This window comes from Lethenteron reissneri, chromosome 18 (genome assembly GCF_015708825.2).
Source record: "Lethenteron reissneri isolate LAM-NWPU_2019-01 chromosome 18, ASM1570882v1, whole genome shotgun sequence".
In the NCBI taxonomy this organism is placed as follows: domain Eukaryota; kingdom Metazoa; phylum Chordata; class Hyperoartia; order Petromyzontiformes; family Petromyzontidae; genus Lethenteron; species Lethenteron reissneri.
Window position 1 is genome coordinate 4,345,182 of NC_083796.1, and position 11,869 is coordinate 4,357,050.

Genomic DNA, 11,869 nt, shown 5'->3' on the forward strand with positions numbered 1-11,869 from the left:
GATTTATTCCTCAGCGTACAATACTTAGTGCATTTTTGGCCAGTGGTCAGCTATAAGCACAAGTTATGCAGACCTCATAGTTACAGGGCTACTACTCTATGATTTGGAAAACCTCATGGAAGAACTTTAATGCCTAACCAGGTTTTATTTTAGAAACCATCTTAATGTTTTCATGACATTGTTATTATTCCCAGTGCTGTTTTGTACACAGTATGTGGTTGACCACCACCATTCTTCATCGATTTTGTGTGTCTACAAGAATCACAAGCTCCTGACATAATGATTTTTCTCCCATATGAAGAATAGATGCACTGTAATGCAGAGTGGTGCCTTGGCCTTTAACAAAATACAGCATGATATGCAGCCCTTCTGAACGGGAGCCAGTTAGTCTGTAGCGATCACTTCTGGATCGTCTCCCCATTTGGCCTTTTCATTTTAAGCAATAAATGGAATGAATTGCTTTTATTAGCAATATACTAATCATTTTTTGTAATGTTATTATATGTGCTGTACAGGAATGCTTTTTTTTACCAGTTTCATACTAATGGTTAGGAATTTAGCTGAATGTGACATAGGTTTGATCAATAAATTTAATCTCAAAATGGTAAATGAAAACGTCTCCATTCAATATCGAATGACGTCCTGTGTGATCATATCAATATAATGTATTGGGATGTTATCAAACTTGACATCGGTTTCAGCATACAAGCTGTGCACTGTGTGCATGTTTATTTTCAACACTGCAAACCGACATGCACTCACATTCTAATTTTGTTTTAATATTACAAAACTAACATTAAAAAGTGGTAACCACTTAATGTAACGGTCAGTAAGATATTACGTTCTAAAAGCGTACACAAAATAATATATTATGAGTTGTACACAAACCATGCACATCAACATGTTGTGATAGTTATAAAAAAGCTTACGCTTTACCAGGGTAAAAAGTAAACATGTAAAGGCCATGATAAACTAAGATATTGTCACTTATCTAAAATACTATTTTCGATTCAGTTAGTGTCTCATCAACAGCGTCTCTATACCTGTGGGCTCTTACTCTGCTGGAAAGCCCAGTTTCTTCGAGCTGTAACGGCTTTCATATGCACCCACGTCAAACTTGCGTTTGCAGCCTGCGTAGTTCATGTATCTGATCTTGCCGTAAACTGCGCGCTCAGCCCAGCCCTGGTCGTGTGTGCCACAGATGGACCACATGCAGCCTAGCGAAAATGAAAATCACGAATGTGTTAAACTTGCCTTGCACGAAACCTAGCCAGGAAAAGACACTTGTATGCATAATGTACAAATACAAGTTATAAGTTGCAATAGCAGGTATAAAAGGTTTGGGCAAAATTATAAGCACGTGTGCTAAATACTAGGCAAAACGAAAATCAGACGAATGCTACATCCCGCACCTCCGATTAGCATGGTTGGCTACGTACAGTGCGAACGAAGTTCAACAGACATCAATGGTATTGCGACACAAGTCACTGCCATGCTGCTGTAAGCTCATCGTAATCAGATTCTATTGTACCTTTTATACGGAAAATTACATGCGCAAGCCAACTGTTACAAGGCAAATTTGAACAGCTGGAAGTGTCCAACACAAAGCACTAAGCTGATATATTTTTAGGGTAAGTCACGTGTCATTTGGTGTGATATTTCTTTTAATGTTTTGGGAGCTACATTAACTAAATGGAGCAGCTTAGGTTCTCCGTCATTTATATTAAGTTGGCAGCTGCTACTGGAGTTTGATTTAGGCCAGGCCAATGTTATTTATGAGCTTCGTCCGAGTGTGCTTACATGCTCATTACTTGTGAATATGTAGTGAAACCATGAAGCTGATCATCGTCCATACCAGAGTGATAGCACACTGTGAAAGGTCCATGGAGAGAAATGGACATGCCGAATACCATGTGGTACAACTCGACATCAGATAAATAAACAGCGCAACCATAGAACCTACACAGTGCTATTAGGTGTTTGCATTTACCAACGTAACCGTTTGGGTCACTTCCATCCAGCTGGTAGCGGTCGTTGAGATAGATTGCAGTGCGGAGGGCCTCCTCTGGGGAGCTCGTCCACTCCAGGATTTTCTTCGCCCAGTACATGCGCATGAAGCCATGCATCTTTCCTTCAACTACCATCTGCAGCTGTTACCATCAAACAAAACAGAATGCTCCAGTTACAGATGCACCGGGATCAAAGAAAAGTGTCAATAAACATAAATGGGCATTCAGACACTCAACTGTACCTGGGCTGCATTCCAAAGTGGGTCGTGAGTTTTAGCTTCTTCCAGTTGCTGCAGAGAATAAATGTATTCTCTCTTGTCCTGTATATGAGCATCCAGGGACCTTTTAGCCCAGTCATATGCCCCTAAACAAAATTACAATCGTTGGTGAACAAGTTCGAAATTCGTTCGAAACGGTACATGCAGAATTTGAAGCAATACATGGAAAGTAAAATAGTTTTTCAGTGACAGCTGAAGTGCACACACCATCTACATTGTCATAATTTTTGTTGTAGAAGCAGAAGTTGTCGCCAAGTTCCCGTCGCACGATTGCCTCTTCAATGTACATGTCAACAGACTCGCGGTACTTGGGTTTCAATTTACTGACCTCAAGAGCACACCTCTGAACGGAGATCTGACCTACACACAAAATGTTACAAGGAGGCATTTTATTATGAATAAGCAGTCATGTTGAAAGCTGCACATCACCCCTAATACATAAAGTTAATTATTTTGATAATTTTTATTTCAATTACGTTTGTTTTTGTAAAGATTTTATTGAAAATGTTTAGCAGCATTCGAAGCACCTTTGTGCAATAATGTATAACGGCATTCGGCCGACGAGACAAAATGACTGTCATTTCATTGCTAAATATGAGTTGAGGGAGGGAAATGTTCAAACTGCCACATAAAAGATACTAAAATATGTAGTTGTTCACTTTAATGCATATGACACTAAGTCTGCTGCCGAGGGACTTTCTCTGCGCACCAAAGTGAATCCACGGTGAGAGATTGCTGAGGGCATTGCTGTTGGGGTTATTGCGATCTGTGCTGAACAGCTTCAGCCTCTCGTTTATAAAGGAGTTGAGCATCTCCAGTCCCGCTGCCGTGCCGGGCTGAGCCCACGCCACTTCGCCCACACTGTTGTCGACCTCCAGTGACTGCCGTGCCGCCTCCCAGTCTGTCTCCTGCAACACAGCAGCACGTGACGCTCTTGGCTGCTCCGTCGCACTCCTCTGACCGCATGTAGCTTTAACGTAAGCTCGCTGCAGCTACGCACCCCGCGCACAACTTCCCAACAGATTTTTTCACCGACGCGAGCGTCGCACTGAGCAGTATATTCAAGCTATGACTATTTATAACATAAAGCATTGCAGAAATAAGTGGAATATCCACTCCTGGCTTAGGACGACCAATAAAGATAACCGAAGCATTGTGTGCTTGGTTGAAAGGTGCTTTGGTTAATTGTTAGATTTGGGCCCACAATTTGCATCTTTCAAACTGTTAATTTTAATATTGCAATGCAGAGGTCGCTGGTAAAATTTCCGGAATGGAATTAGAAACAATGGTGAAAGTTTATTAAATCCTCCCCAACTCTGTCCATCCAGCAATATAAATGTGAGTATACTAAAAACCATCGGCAGGTGGTGGTGTAAAGTGTGGTATTCCACCTCTTCCAAGACTTTTTGTCAGTTTGCAAGAGTAAGCCAAATACCCTCTTCCAGCAGTGGCATGAGCAGGAAATGTTAGGGCTGCACTGTAAAATTAATTATGCTATAATTATGTTTACATATATACACAAAATAACAAATTAACCCCCCACCGCTTTGGTAAGAGTTAAAATTGAGATTGTCAATATGGACAATATTATCTGAATGTGGCAAGTTACCTCTGGCAGGCTTTTGGCTGGATATATGTGCTTAATCACTGGAGGGAATTCAGTGAAAAACTGTGGCAGCTTGTCGTGTATTTTCCTGCGAATCGTCCTCGCTCCGTATTCTAGTTTGTCTGACGTGACCCAGCACGGCACCACGTTGTGTGCATCCACCTGCAGAGTGTACACACATTTGTCACAAAACTAGGTCAGTCTCAATCAAAACCGTAATCTTCATAGCCGAGCGTAGAGAAGGTGCTTGGGTGGGTATGTGCTCACCATGATTGTTATAGGGTACAGAGCTACATGGTGGGCAGGACATCCTGGTGCAGAACCCTACTGAAAAAAGTGGCTTGACACTCATGGATAAATCAATAATATTAATAGAATTTCAAGGTACAGTTAACAATGTGTGCCAATTACAAAGTACAACCAGTACAGTTCATTGTGTAGACACTTGCCTGTGCTAAAGGTACATTCTTTGGCAGAGCTTTCTTTAAGTCTTTCACCCACTGCCTGGGCACACGCAGAGGAAGGAAGTCCGTCACAACAGCACCAATATTCTTCTCAATTACGAACGGAGGAAGCACATCCTTGGCATAGCCTTTCAGGAGGTGAAAAGAGATGTCGAGGGAGCGGAACTCCTGGAAAAAAAAAGTGCCTTTTCATACACATGTAACCTTTCATGAAAATCAACTATTAGAATAAATCATTGTACACATGATGTGCATTGAATTGTCCATGTAAGAATCTTAATTTGTTTTCACAATAATTTTGTGCACATTTCCACTTAAGCTACTGGAGACAAAATGTGAAAGTACGGACAAGACACAAGACGGTGAAAAAGAGACTGAGAAAGTACAAAACTACAAAAGATCCTTGAATCGTAAACCCAATTCGTGACGATTGAATTGCAAAATACTTGTATAGTTTATTAGTCTACTTACAAAAGACGAATGTTTAAATAATATAGGCATCACAAATAAAGTGCAGTTTTATTAATCATAAAAAACTAACATTACTAAGAATGTCAGATGAAATGACACGAAATACATAAGCCAAATTAATATGACTTGCGCGTACCTTTTCAACCTCTTGGAGGCCTCGAAGCATGAAGCCAAAGTGTCGAATAGTCGCATCCATATACTTGGGCACCAGACAAAAGCAGACGTAGAGTGGAAGCCTCTGTTTTAGGGCCAGCCGCTGGGCATAGAGTATTGCCCAGTTGTCTTCGTGAGAGGAGGAAAGGTTCTTTGTTAAAAAACAAACGCCTTCACATCCATCATTCAGTCTCATAACAGAAAACACAATATGGGCAAGTGAAGAGGGTCTTTACTTAAAACAACTTCTCCCTGAAGAATCAGAGGGATCTTAATTGATATTGCTGTACATATAACTGGGTTATAACGATAGCAATATCGCCCCCTACCGGCCGACTACACACGTGAAAAATAGTGCCCTCATGACAGCCTTTTGCTATAAGAATGGTGCAAATACTAAATGTATTTAATTATTATTAATGTATTGCTTTGTCATAAAGCAGTGTACTCATGATGGTGAGTTTTTGTGCATGTTCAGTACACTCCTGCCGACACTATACCTTAAATGTTAATATGTAGTTCTCCAAACTAGGCTTCCTGAACATGCAGTTAGACAATTCATCTGCAGCCTTGTGCATGTCACGTCCAAATATTCCAATTCAAATGTAACTTACAAAACCAACATTTATTTTAATGTAAACAATTGTCATGAATATACTTAATATTGGTCAGCAAATTATTGGCATTGTGACCCATTTAATTAAATGCATGTTGAAGTACTGTAAAAGGTAAGCAAGCCTAAAGGACGTACCTTGAACACGCTGGTCACGTGACATCCAGTATAAGATGCCACTTGCGTTCGGTGCCGTAGCATCAGTATTAGACACAGCTCGTACCCGCTTCTTGTTGAAGCGGAACTCCAATACAGATGAAGCCAAAGCTGCACGGGTTTTGGAAATCTGCTCTTCAAAAGTTCCACTTCCTACCACATTCACCAACACGAGGGCATTTTTAAACACAATCTTAAGTCGTGATAAGCACGTAATTTCTCATTGTCAAGTCGGAAATTAGTGTCTTAAATGCATTTATTAAGGTGTGTATGAAGTTTAATTAACCTTTTTCTTACGTGGCTCATTTTAAACATGTCAATTAATCATATTTAGGACATTATTTGGTGACACTATATTGTAAGCGGTTAACAAGCATAAATAAAAATCTGCATTGTCACTAATACTTTTACTCTTTGAGTCTTTCGGTGAAGTCATGTAGATAGAAAATCTATTAAATAATAATAAAAATCACTCCGTTTCGATCGCAACACAAGCAATCGTCTTCACGTGAATAAATACAGCAGGCAGACTGCTGAGGCAGTAAGAAATATTGTCAATAATGCCGCCTTAAAAATCATATAATAGGCTACTCTTATGTGCTGTAAAGAAGAGCTATTGCAAGAGAGGTGCTATTGCTCAAAGTACACCGACTAATGGTTGCCACATTCCCAGTGCACTTAGGTGGCCTTGGACATTGTTTCCGGTCACATTAGTTCACTCACTTTCAAAGTTAGTTCAGCTGAAACATTCACCCCAGGTTCATGTCAGTTCACTGCATCCCTGGTTCCAGTAAAAAAAATCATATCACACCACCTTCACACTTGCACACAATAATAGATCAAAGTATAATTGGCTATAACATTATCCCCCAGTGACTGTTAAAAATCTCATTTTATTTCTGGCAAGTCACGGTAGAAAAGACTGTTGGACAAGACTAAACAAGACAAGTCAAATGGTTAATTGGGGTGATACTCTCGAGAGATGTGCAATCGTCTCCTGAATACATTTTTAATTGCTGAAATTTTGCTCATTAAATGAGCCCATAGGATACTTATTGTAAAGAAATATCACATATGTCCATCCATTTTTCAACGGTTTTACTTAACTTGACTCCTGTGTCGAGGTCAAATCTTGTCATCAAAATTTAGTCTATTTCCTGTTGTCCAATCAATTCCACATTTTTGCACACGTACTCAGATCCGGTGACAATACATGCCTGTATCAAAATCGGCATAAATTAATCAATTAATTGGCTCATTTTAAGCAATTAACATTTTGTTTTTTGTGTCGGTCAAAAACGCCGCCATGATTCCGCGATTCCTTGGCCATATGGAGGAATCCCCGAATAAAATAGAGGTTCCATGAATAGAATGGCTTTCGGGTTGGTTAAAAACGCAACTTTATGTGAACTTCATTCAGTGAAAGCATTGAATGGCACAATGAAGGTTGCTCAGTAATCGTACCTGTAGGTGCAGCGGTGGTGGCCGCATCAAATTCCTTGCTCGTAGTCTCGACTTTGGGCTTCTTGCTCGGAGGTCCTCCACTGGTCTCTGGGAGTGCTCCAAAATGAGACAGCTCTGGCTGTGTCTTCTTGGCTGGTTGCTTGCTGGTGGTGGCCATCGTGGCAGTGAGCAGATAGAACTCTGAATCTGGGGCAAAATATGCAAAACAAATTAAGAGTTGAAATATAAAAAAAAACTTCCAACATTGACAAGTACTGTATGTTACATATCGAGTTAAGTAAAAAAATGTACGTGTTTTTTGGACTCTATTTCTGTGTTGGATGTATTATGAAGTTCAAGTCTTCTTCCGTGTGTCTGATGTAGGTGCAGATCAACAACTACAAGTGATTCTGGTTAATGAGCTGACCCGAATATGCATTGATTGACTCCTGGGATGAATGACCAGACCCTGGGATTAATCACCTGATAGTGGGGTAATTAATATGACCCAACCGTGTAACACCGGACCCTGAAATTAATGAGCTAACCCTGTGCTGAATTACCTGACCTCCACTGCTGGATGTGTAGGTCGTGGCGGGTTATTTTTTCACATACTTCACCACGCTGGTCAGTACTGGTTAGTAAAAGCGGAGTACATGGGAGCATAGAAATTCAGTACAACAATATCCTGGGCTGAATAGACCAGATCACTCACCTTACTCGGTCGCGAATTGACACGGCCCAAATGTGAAATTGATCAAATCCAACCCACGAAAATTCGCATTAAAACTCAAAACTCGGACGGCGTACAACTTGCATCGGGGTCGGAGTGGTGGCGCTGTGGTTAGAGCACCGCACTATCCCCACTCCACTGAGCGAAAAGGCTCAACCCACCACCCCCCACACACACACACACCACACATACCAAAGAGCACGACGTCGTGCATATAAGCAACCATCAACAATTAATGCGTTTGCAGTCGGCGGACGAGCACAAACAACAGACACTCAACACATTCGCTCGTAACACCGCGGCCCTAAAAAGGACATCGTCTGGTGTGGTGTAACGAGCGACGTTTCGGCCGATGGCATCTCCACGGGGAATAATCACTCACCACGCACAGCAGAATGCTAAGGAGTAGCGTGCAAGAGAAGATCCCCACCACAACACACACAACGGTTGCGACTGGGACAATGCTGGTACCTTGAGATATGCAATTAAATCAACACGGAGGCTGAGACGGCTTCACAAAGCCCGCTCGCTTATTTAGTAACGCGAACAAAAAGCCCCAACAAGCATCTGAAACGTAGCTCCCTCTCTTGCAAGCTGCTCGATCGATCCAAGATGCAATTCGATTTCGCGATTCCCTCGCCGATCCGATTGCTTTGGCGAAACGTGAAAGATCCGCGCTGAGTCGCCCGCGGAAGGAATCGATTTGGATAAACGGAAACTCGCGAAGGAATCGATTCCCATTTTGTTTTCGAGAAGAGGCATTTAAAAGGGGCCCATCTTCCAATGGCCGAAGGGCGATTACGATGCAATACTAATTTATTCCATTCCCTTTTACGTAAACTGTGACTTAACCACTAAGCAAAAGGCATTTCCATTGGTTCATACGTCTACACATCGACACCCTGTCGCGTGTTTACGCAATTTTCAAGTTTGACCGCAGTTATACAATGCCACTGTAGTACCGTCCTGTGTATATGCAAAACTCAACAATGCCACGACATTACCAGATACTGTATATAAGCTCATCACAGTCATCAATAACACCGTGGTATTAAAAGAAAAATTATATAATCGGCGACGTTTTGGGAAATGGCCCTTCTTGAAAGGACATAGGCCAGATAGAGTAGATAATATTGGTAGGAACCACCTGGTTCCACCAGCCCACAGGGGATTATTGTGTCCGTCCGTCCGTCGTGAAGGGAGGGGCTGGGCTGGGTGGGGAGGGTGGGGCTGGGCTGGGTGGGGAGGGGCTGGGTGGGAGGGGTGGGGCTGGGTGGGAGGGGTGGGGCTGGGCTGGGTGGGAGGGGTGGGGCTGGGCTGGGTGGGAGGGGTGGGGCAGAGTGGGGTGGGGCTGGGTGGGGAGGGGCTGGGTGGGGAGGGTGGGACTGGGCTGGGTGGGAGGGGTGGGGCTGGGTGGTGAGGGTGGGGCTGGGTGGGAGGGGTGGGGCTGGGTGGGGAGGGGCTGGTCACCCCGTGGTGCCCTTATACAACTCAACGTTTAACCTACTCACGCTGGCTTGTGCCCGCCCTCACAGTCGGGCATATTTGCGGAATACACCACGCCGCCGTTGACCCTGGCCATTGACCGAGCAACCCAACGTTCCTACCAGCTCTCTCCGCAGGAATGTGTTTTGTGAGTTGGAGACTGCACTCTACGCTATAGGGCCTGACCAGAATTGCATTAAAACTAGAATTCCGGTGGCCACTTTGGAAACTAGCATGGTCGACACCTTTATCTTTACCCTTGTACCCAGTTAAAAGGGTAAATTACCTTACCGTGCCGAGGCCTACCGTGGCGAGGAGACAATGAACCGCCGATGGCATACCGTAGCGCCTTGTTGGCGCTCGCTAAGGTGGCATTCCCGCGGATAGCCGAGGCATCCTGGAATGCGCTGGTGGCAAAGCAGATATGAGGCCTCATCCAAGGGAGCGGCCTTGTGCTACATATTGTACGGGAGAGCAGAGGAACCAGACGGCCAACGGAACTGACAGGAGCAGTGGCGACGGCGGCCACCGCCGGGCCCAGCCTGAGCAACGATCTTCAAATGACCTTGGAGGAGATGGCAGCGGCATTCCGTGAATTTTATAGTCCAAGGCACGATCGACAACAGCAGCGACCATGGCAGACCCGCGGAGGGACCCGGTATTGAGCCGAGATCAACTGCTACTGCTGCGGGAGGCCGGACCACATCGCAAGAGGATGCCAGGGTGAAGTCGACTCGAGACAAGTAAGCCATGTCTGAGAAACAACGTGGAATTTCACAAGAAAGAATCAGGCATGGCCCTAATGAAGATCAGGAGGATGGGGGAGGCTGATGGAGTCATCCGAGCAACACCAGGGAGGAGTGTCGCTGGGACGAGCGTGTCGTTCGACCACACAGACATAAACCGAAATTTTAACAATGGTGGAGGAGAGTGTACCTCTTGGTTGTGTATTTCCACGTGTAGAAATGTTCCCTTTTAACAGAGTATTAAATGTGTAGGACTTGAGATAACACGCGTCACGCGTTTGGTTGTGATACGGACGTGCGGCAGACAGTAAGGGTGAAAAACGGGGACACAGGGAGCGGGGCGCGCGATACAGTTGTTGTTGCGCCAATTAAGGGGGTGAGGTAATTAAGGGACGCTGCAGGTGTTAGGGGTAACTGAGGACGCTGGGGGGTGATTGGTCGAGAGGGTGAGTGGTTGAGACTGGCGCTGGGGTATCTACGATAACAGGATCACGTGAGGCTGGGGGCCTGGAGGCGAGTAGCTAAGCGGGGGATAACATAATTAATTGGGGCTAATTGGTTCGGGGATAAAGGCAGAGAGCGTGTGGAGATACGGGAGTCGTTGTTAGTGTGGGAGTTGCAGTTGGAGTTAGCGTTGGAGTTTGTGCCTGGGACAAGAGTGTATAGTATAAGGTAGCAGTGGACAAGAGTGTATAGTATAAGGTAGCAGTGGACAAAGAGAATACAGTATACGGTAGCAGTGGATATAGAGAGTACGTTCAGAGTAGCAAGGACGGAGCGAGTACAGCGTAGCGAAGCAGCGGAGTAACGGACCTTGGTGGGGAGAGAGAGAGCGAGCGAAACAGCGGAGCGGAGCGAGCAAACGGAGGGACATTGAGTGAGGTCGATGGAGAGTTGTGCATTGAAGAGTATGGAGGAACATTGAGTGATGCTGTCGGAGATGTGAACTATACGCGTTAATAAAGGAACGAGAAAGACAAGTTGTCGCGTCAGTACGAGTCCTACAAATGTAAGGGTAAGCTTGGTTGACCATACCTGCTGTAAGCAGAGGTCATTGTCGGTCGTAACGCCTTCCACCCCTTGTTTCGAGGGCCTTTGTTTAAGCGTTGGCCTAGAGGAAAATATTTAAAAAATCCATATTCCCATGGAAATTCCCTTGTGAGATGCCATAGTCCAACAATGTTAAGTCCCCTATTGTGAAAATTTGAGTTAAAGCCGAGACGGCTGTTTTTCGTCGAGGGGAGGGTGTGGGGGACGGTAAAGACGAAGTGCTCGAGGGTACACGTTCAGATCATTAGGAGCAGGTGGCCGGAAGGTACTGTATAGACTTTCCGATATGGGTGGGGCTCTGCGGGGGTATATAAGGGGAGCGAGGCCCGCGGTCTGGGCGAGGGACTGTCAACGAACAAGGTGGACATCGGGGCTGACTGATCGTGTAGCAACTAGGTGGAAACCATCGGGGCTGATTTGATAGCAGTAGAAATTACGAGTGAACCTGTTATTACGCTCCAAGTTGTAATTATGTTGACCTTAGAAATAAAGATTCTACTTACACAAAATGGATGTCTCGAAAGAGCTTCTTTACACCTGTGCCAATATAGACCTAAATTTAAATCTAAATCTGCCTGCTGTTCGACTGGTGTTACCCATGATACAGTACTAATAGGGTGGACAGAGAATTTAAAAAACTTGACCATTGTTTCGATATTAGT

General features: G+C 44.3%; 1 protein-coding gene across 2 annotated transcripts; it reads right to left on the reverse strand.

Moving 5' to 3' along the window:
* Positions 1 to 9: 9 nt before the first annotated feature.
* LOC133343736 (deoxyribodipyrimidine photo-lyase-like) lies at positions 10 to 8,555 on the reverse strand. 2 transcript variants are annotated; one of them, XM_061553505.1, is made up of 11 exons: positions 8,398 to 8,555; positions 7,215 to 7,400; positions 5,733 to 5,903; positions 4,965 to 5,110; positions 4,343 to 4,525; positions 3,897 to 4,055; positions 2,997 to 3,195; positions 2,495 to 2,647; positions 2,252 to 2,373; positions 1,991 to 2,150; positions 10 to 1,217 (listed from the first exon to the last, which is right to left on the reverse strand). In XM_061553505.1, exons 2-11 carry the CDS (start codon positions 7,369 to 7,371, stop codon positions 1,054 to 1,056), a joined length of 1,614 nt encoding a protein of 537 aa, XP_061409489.1. In that variant the 5' UTR covers positions 7,372 to 7,400; positions 8,398 to 8,555; the 3' UTR covers positions 10 to 1,053. The 2 variants fall into 2 exon arrangements, with proteins under 2 accessions (XP_061409489.1, XP_061409488.1); XM_061553504.1 differs by having other exon boundaries at positions 8,309 to 8,555.
* Positions 8,556 to 11,869: the final 3,314 nt, after the last annotated feature.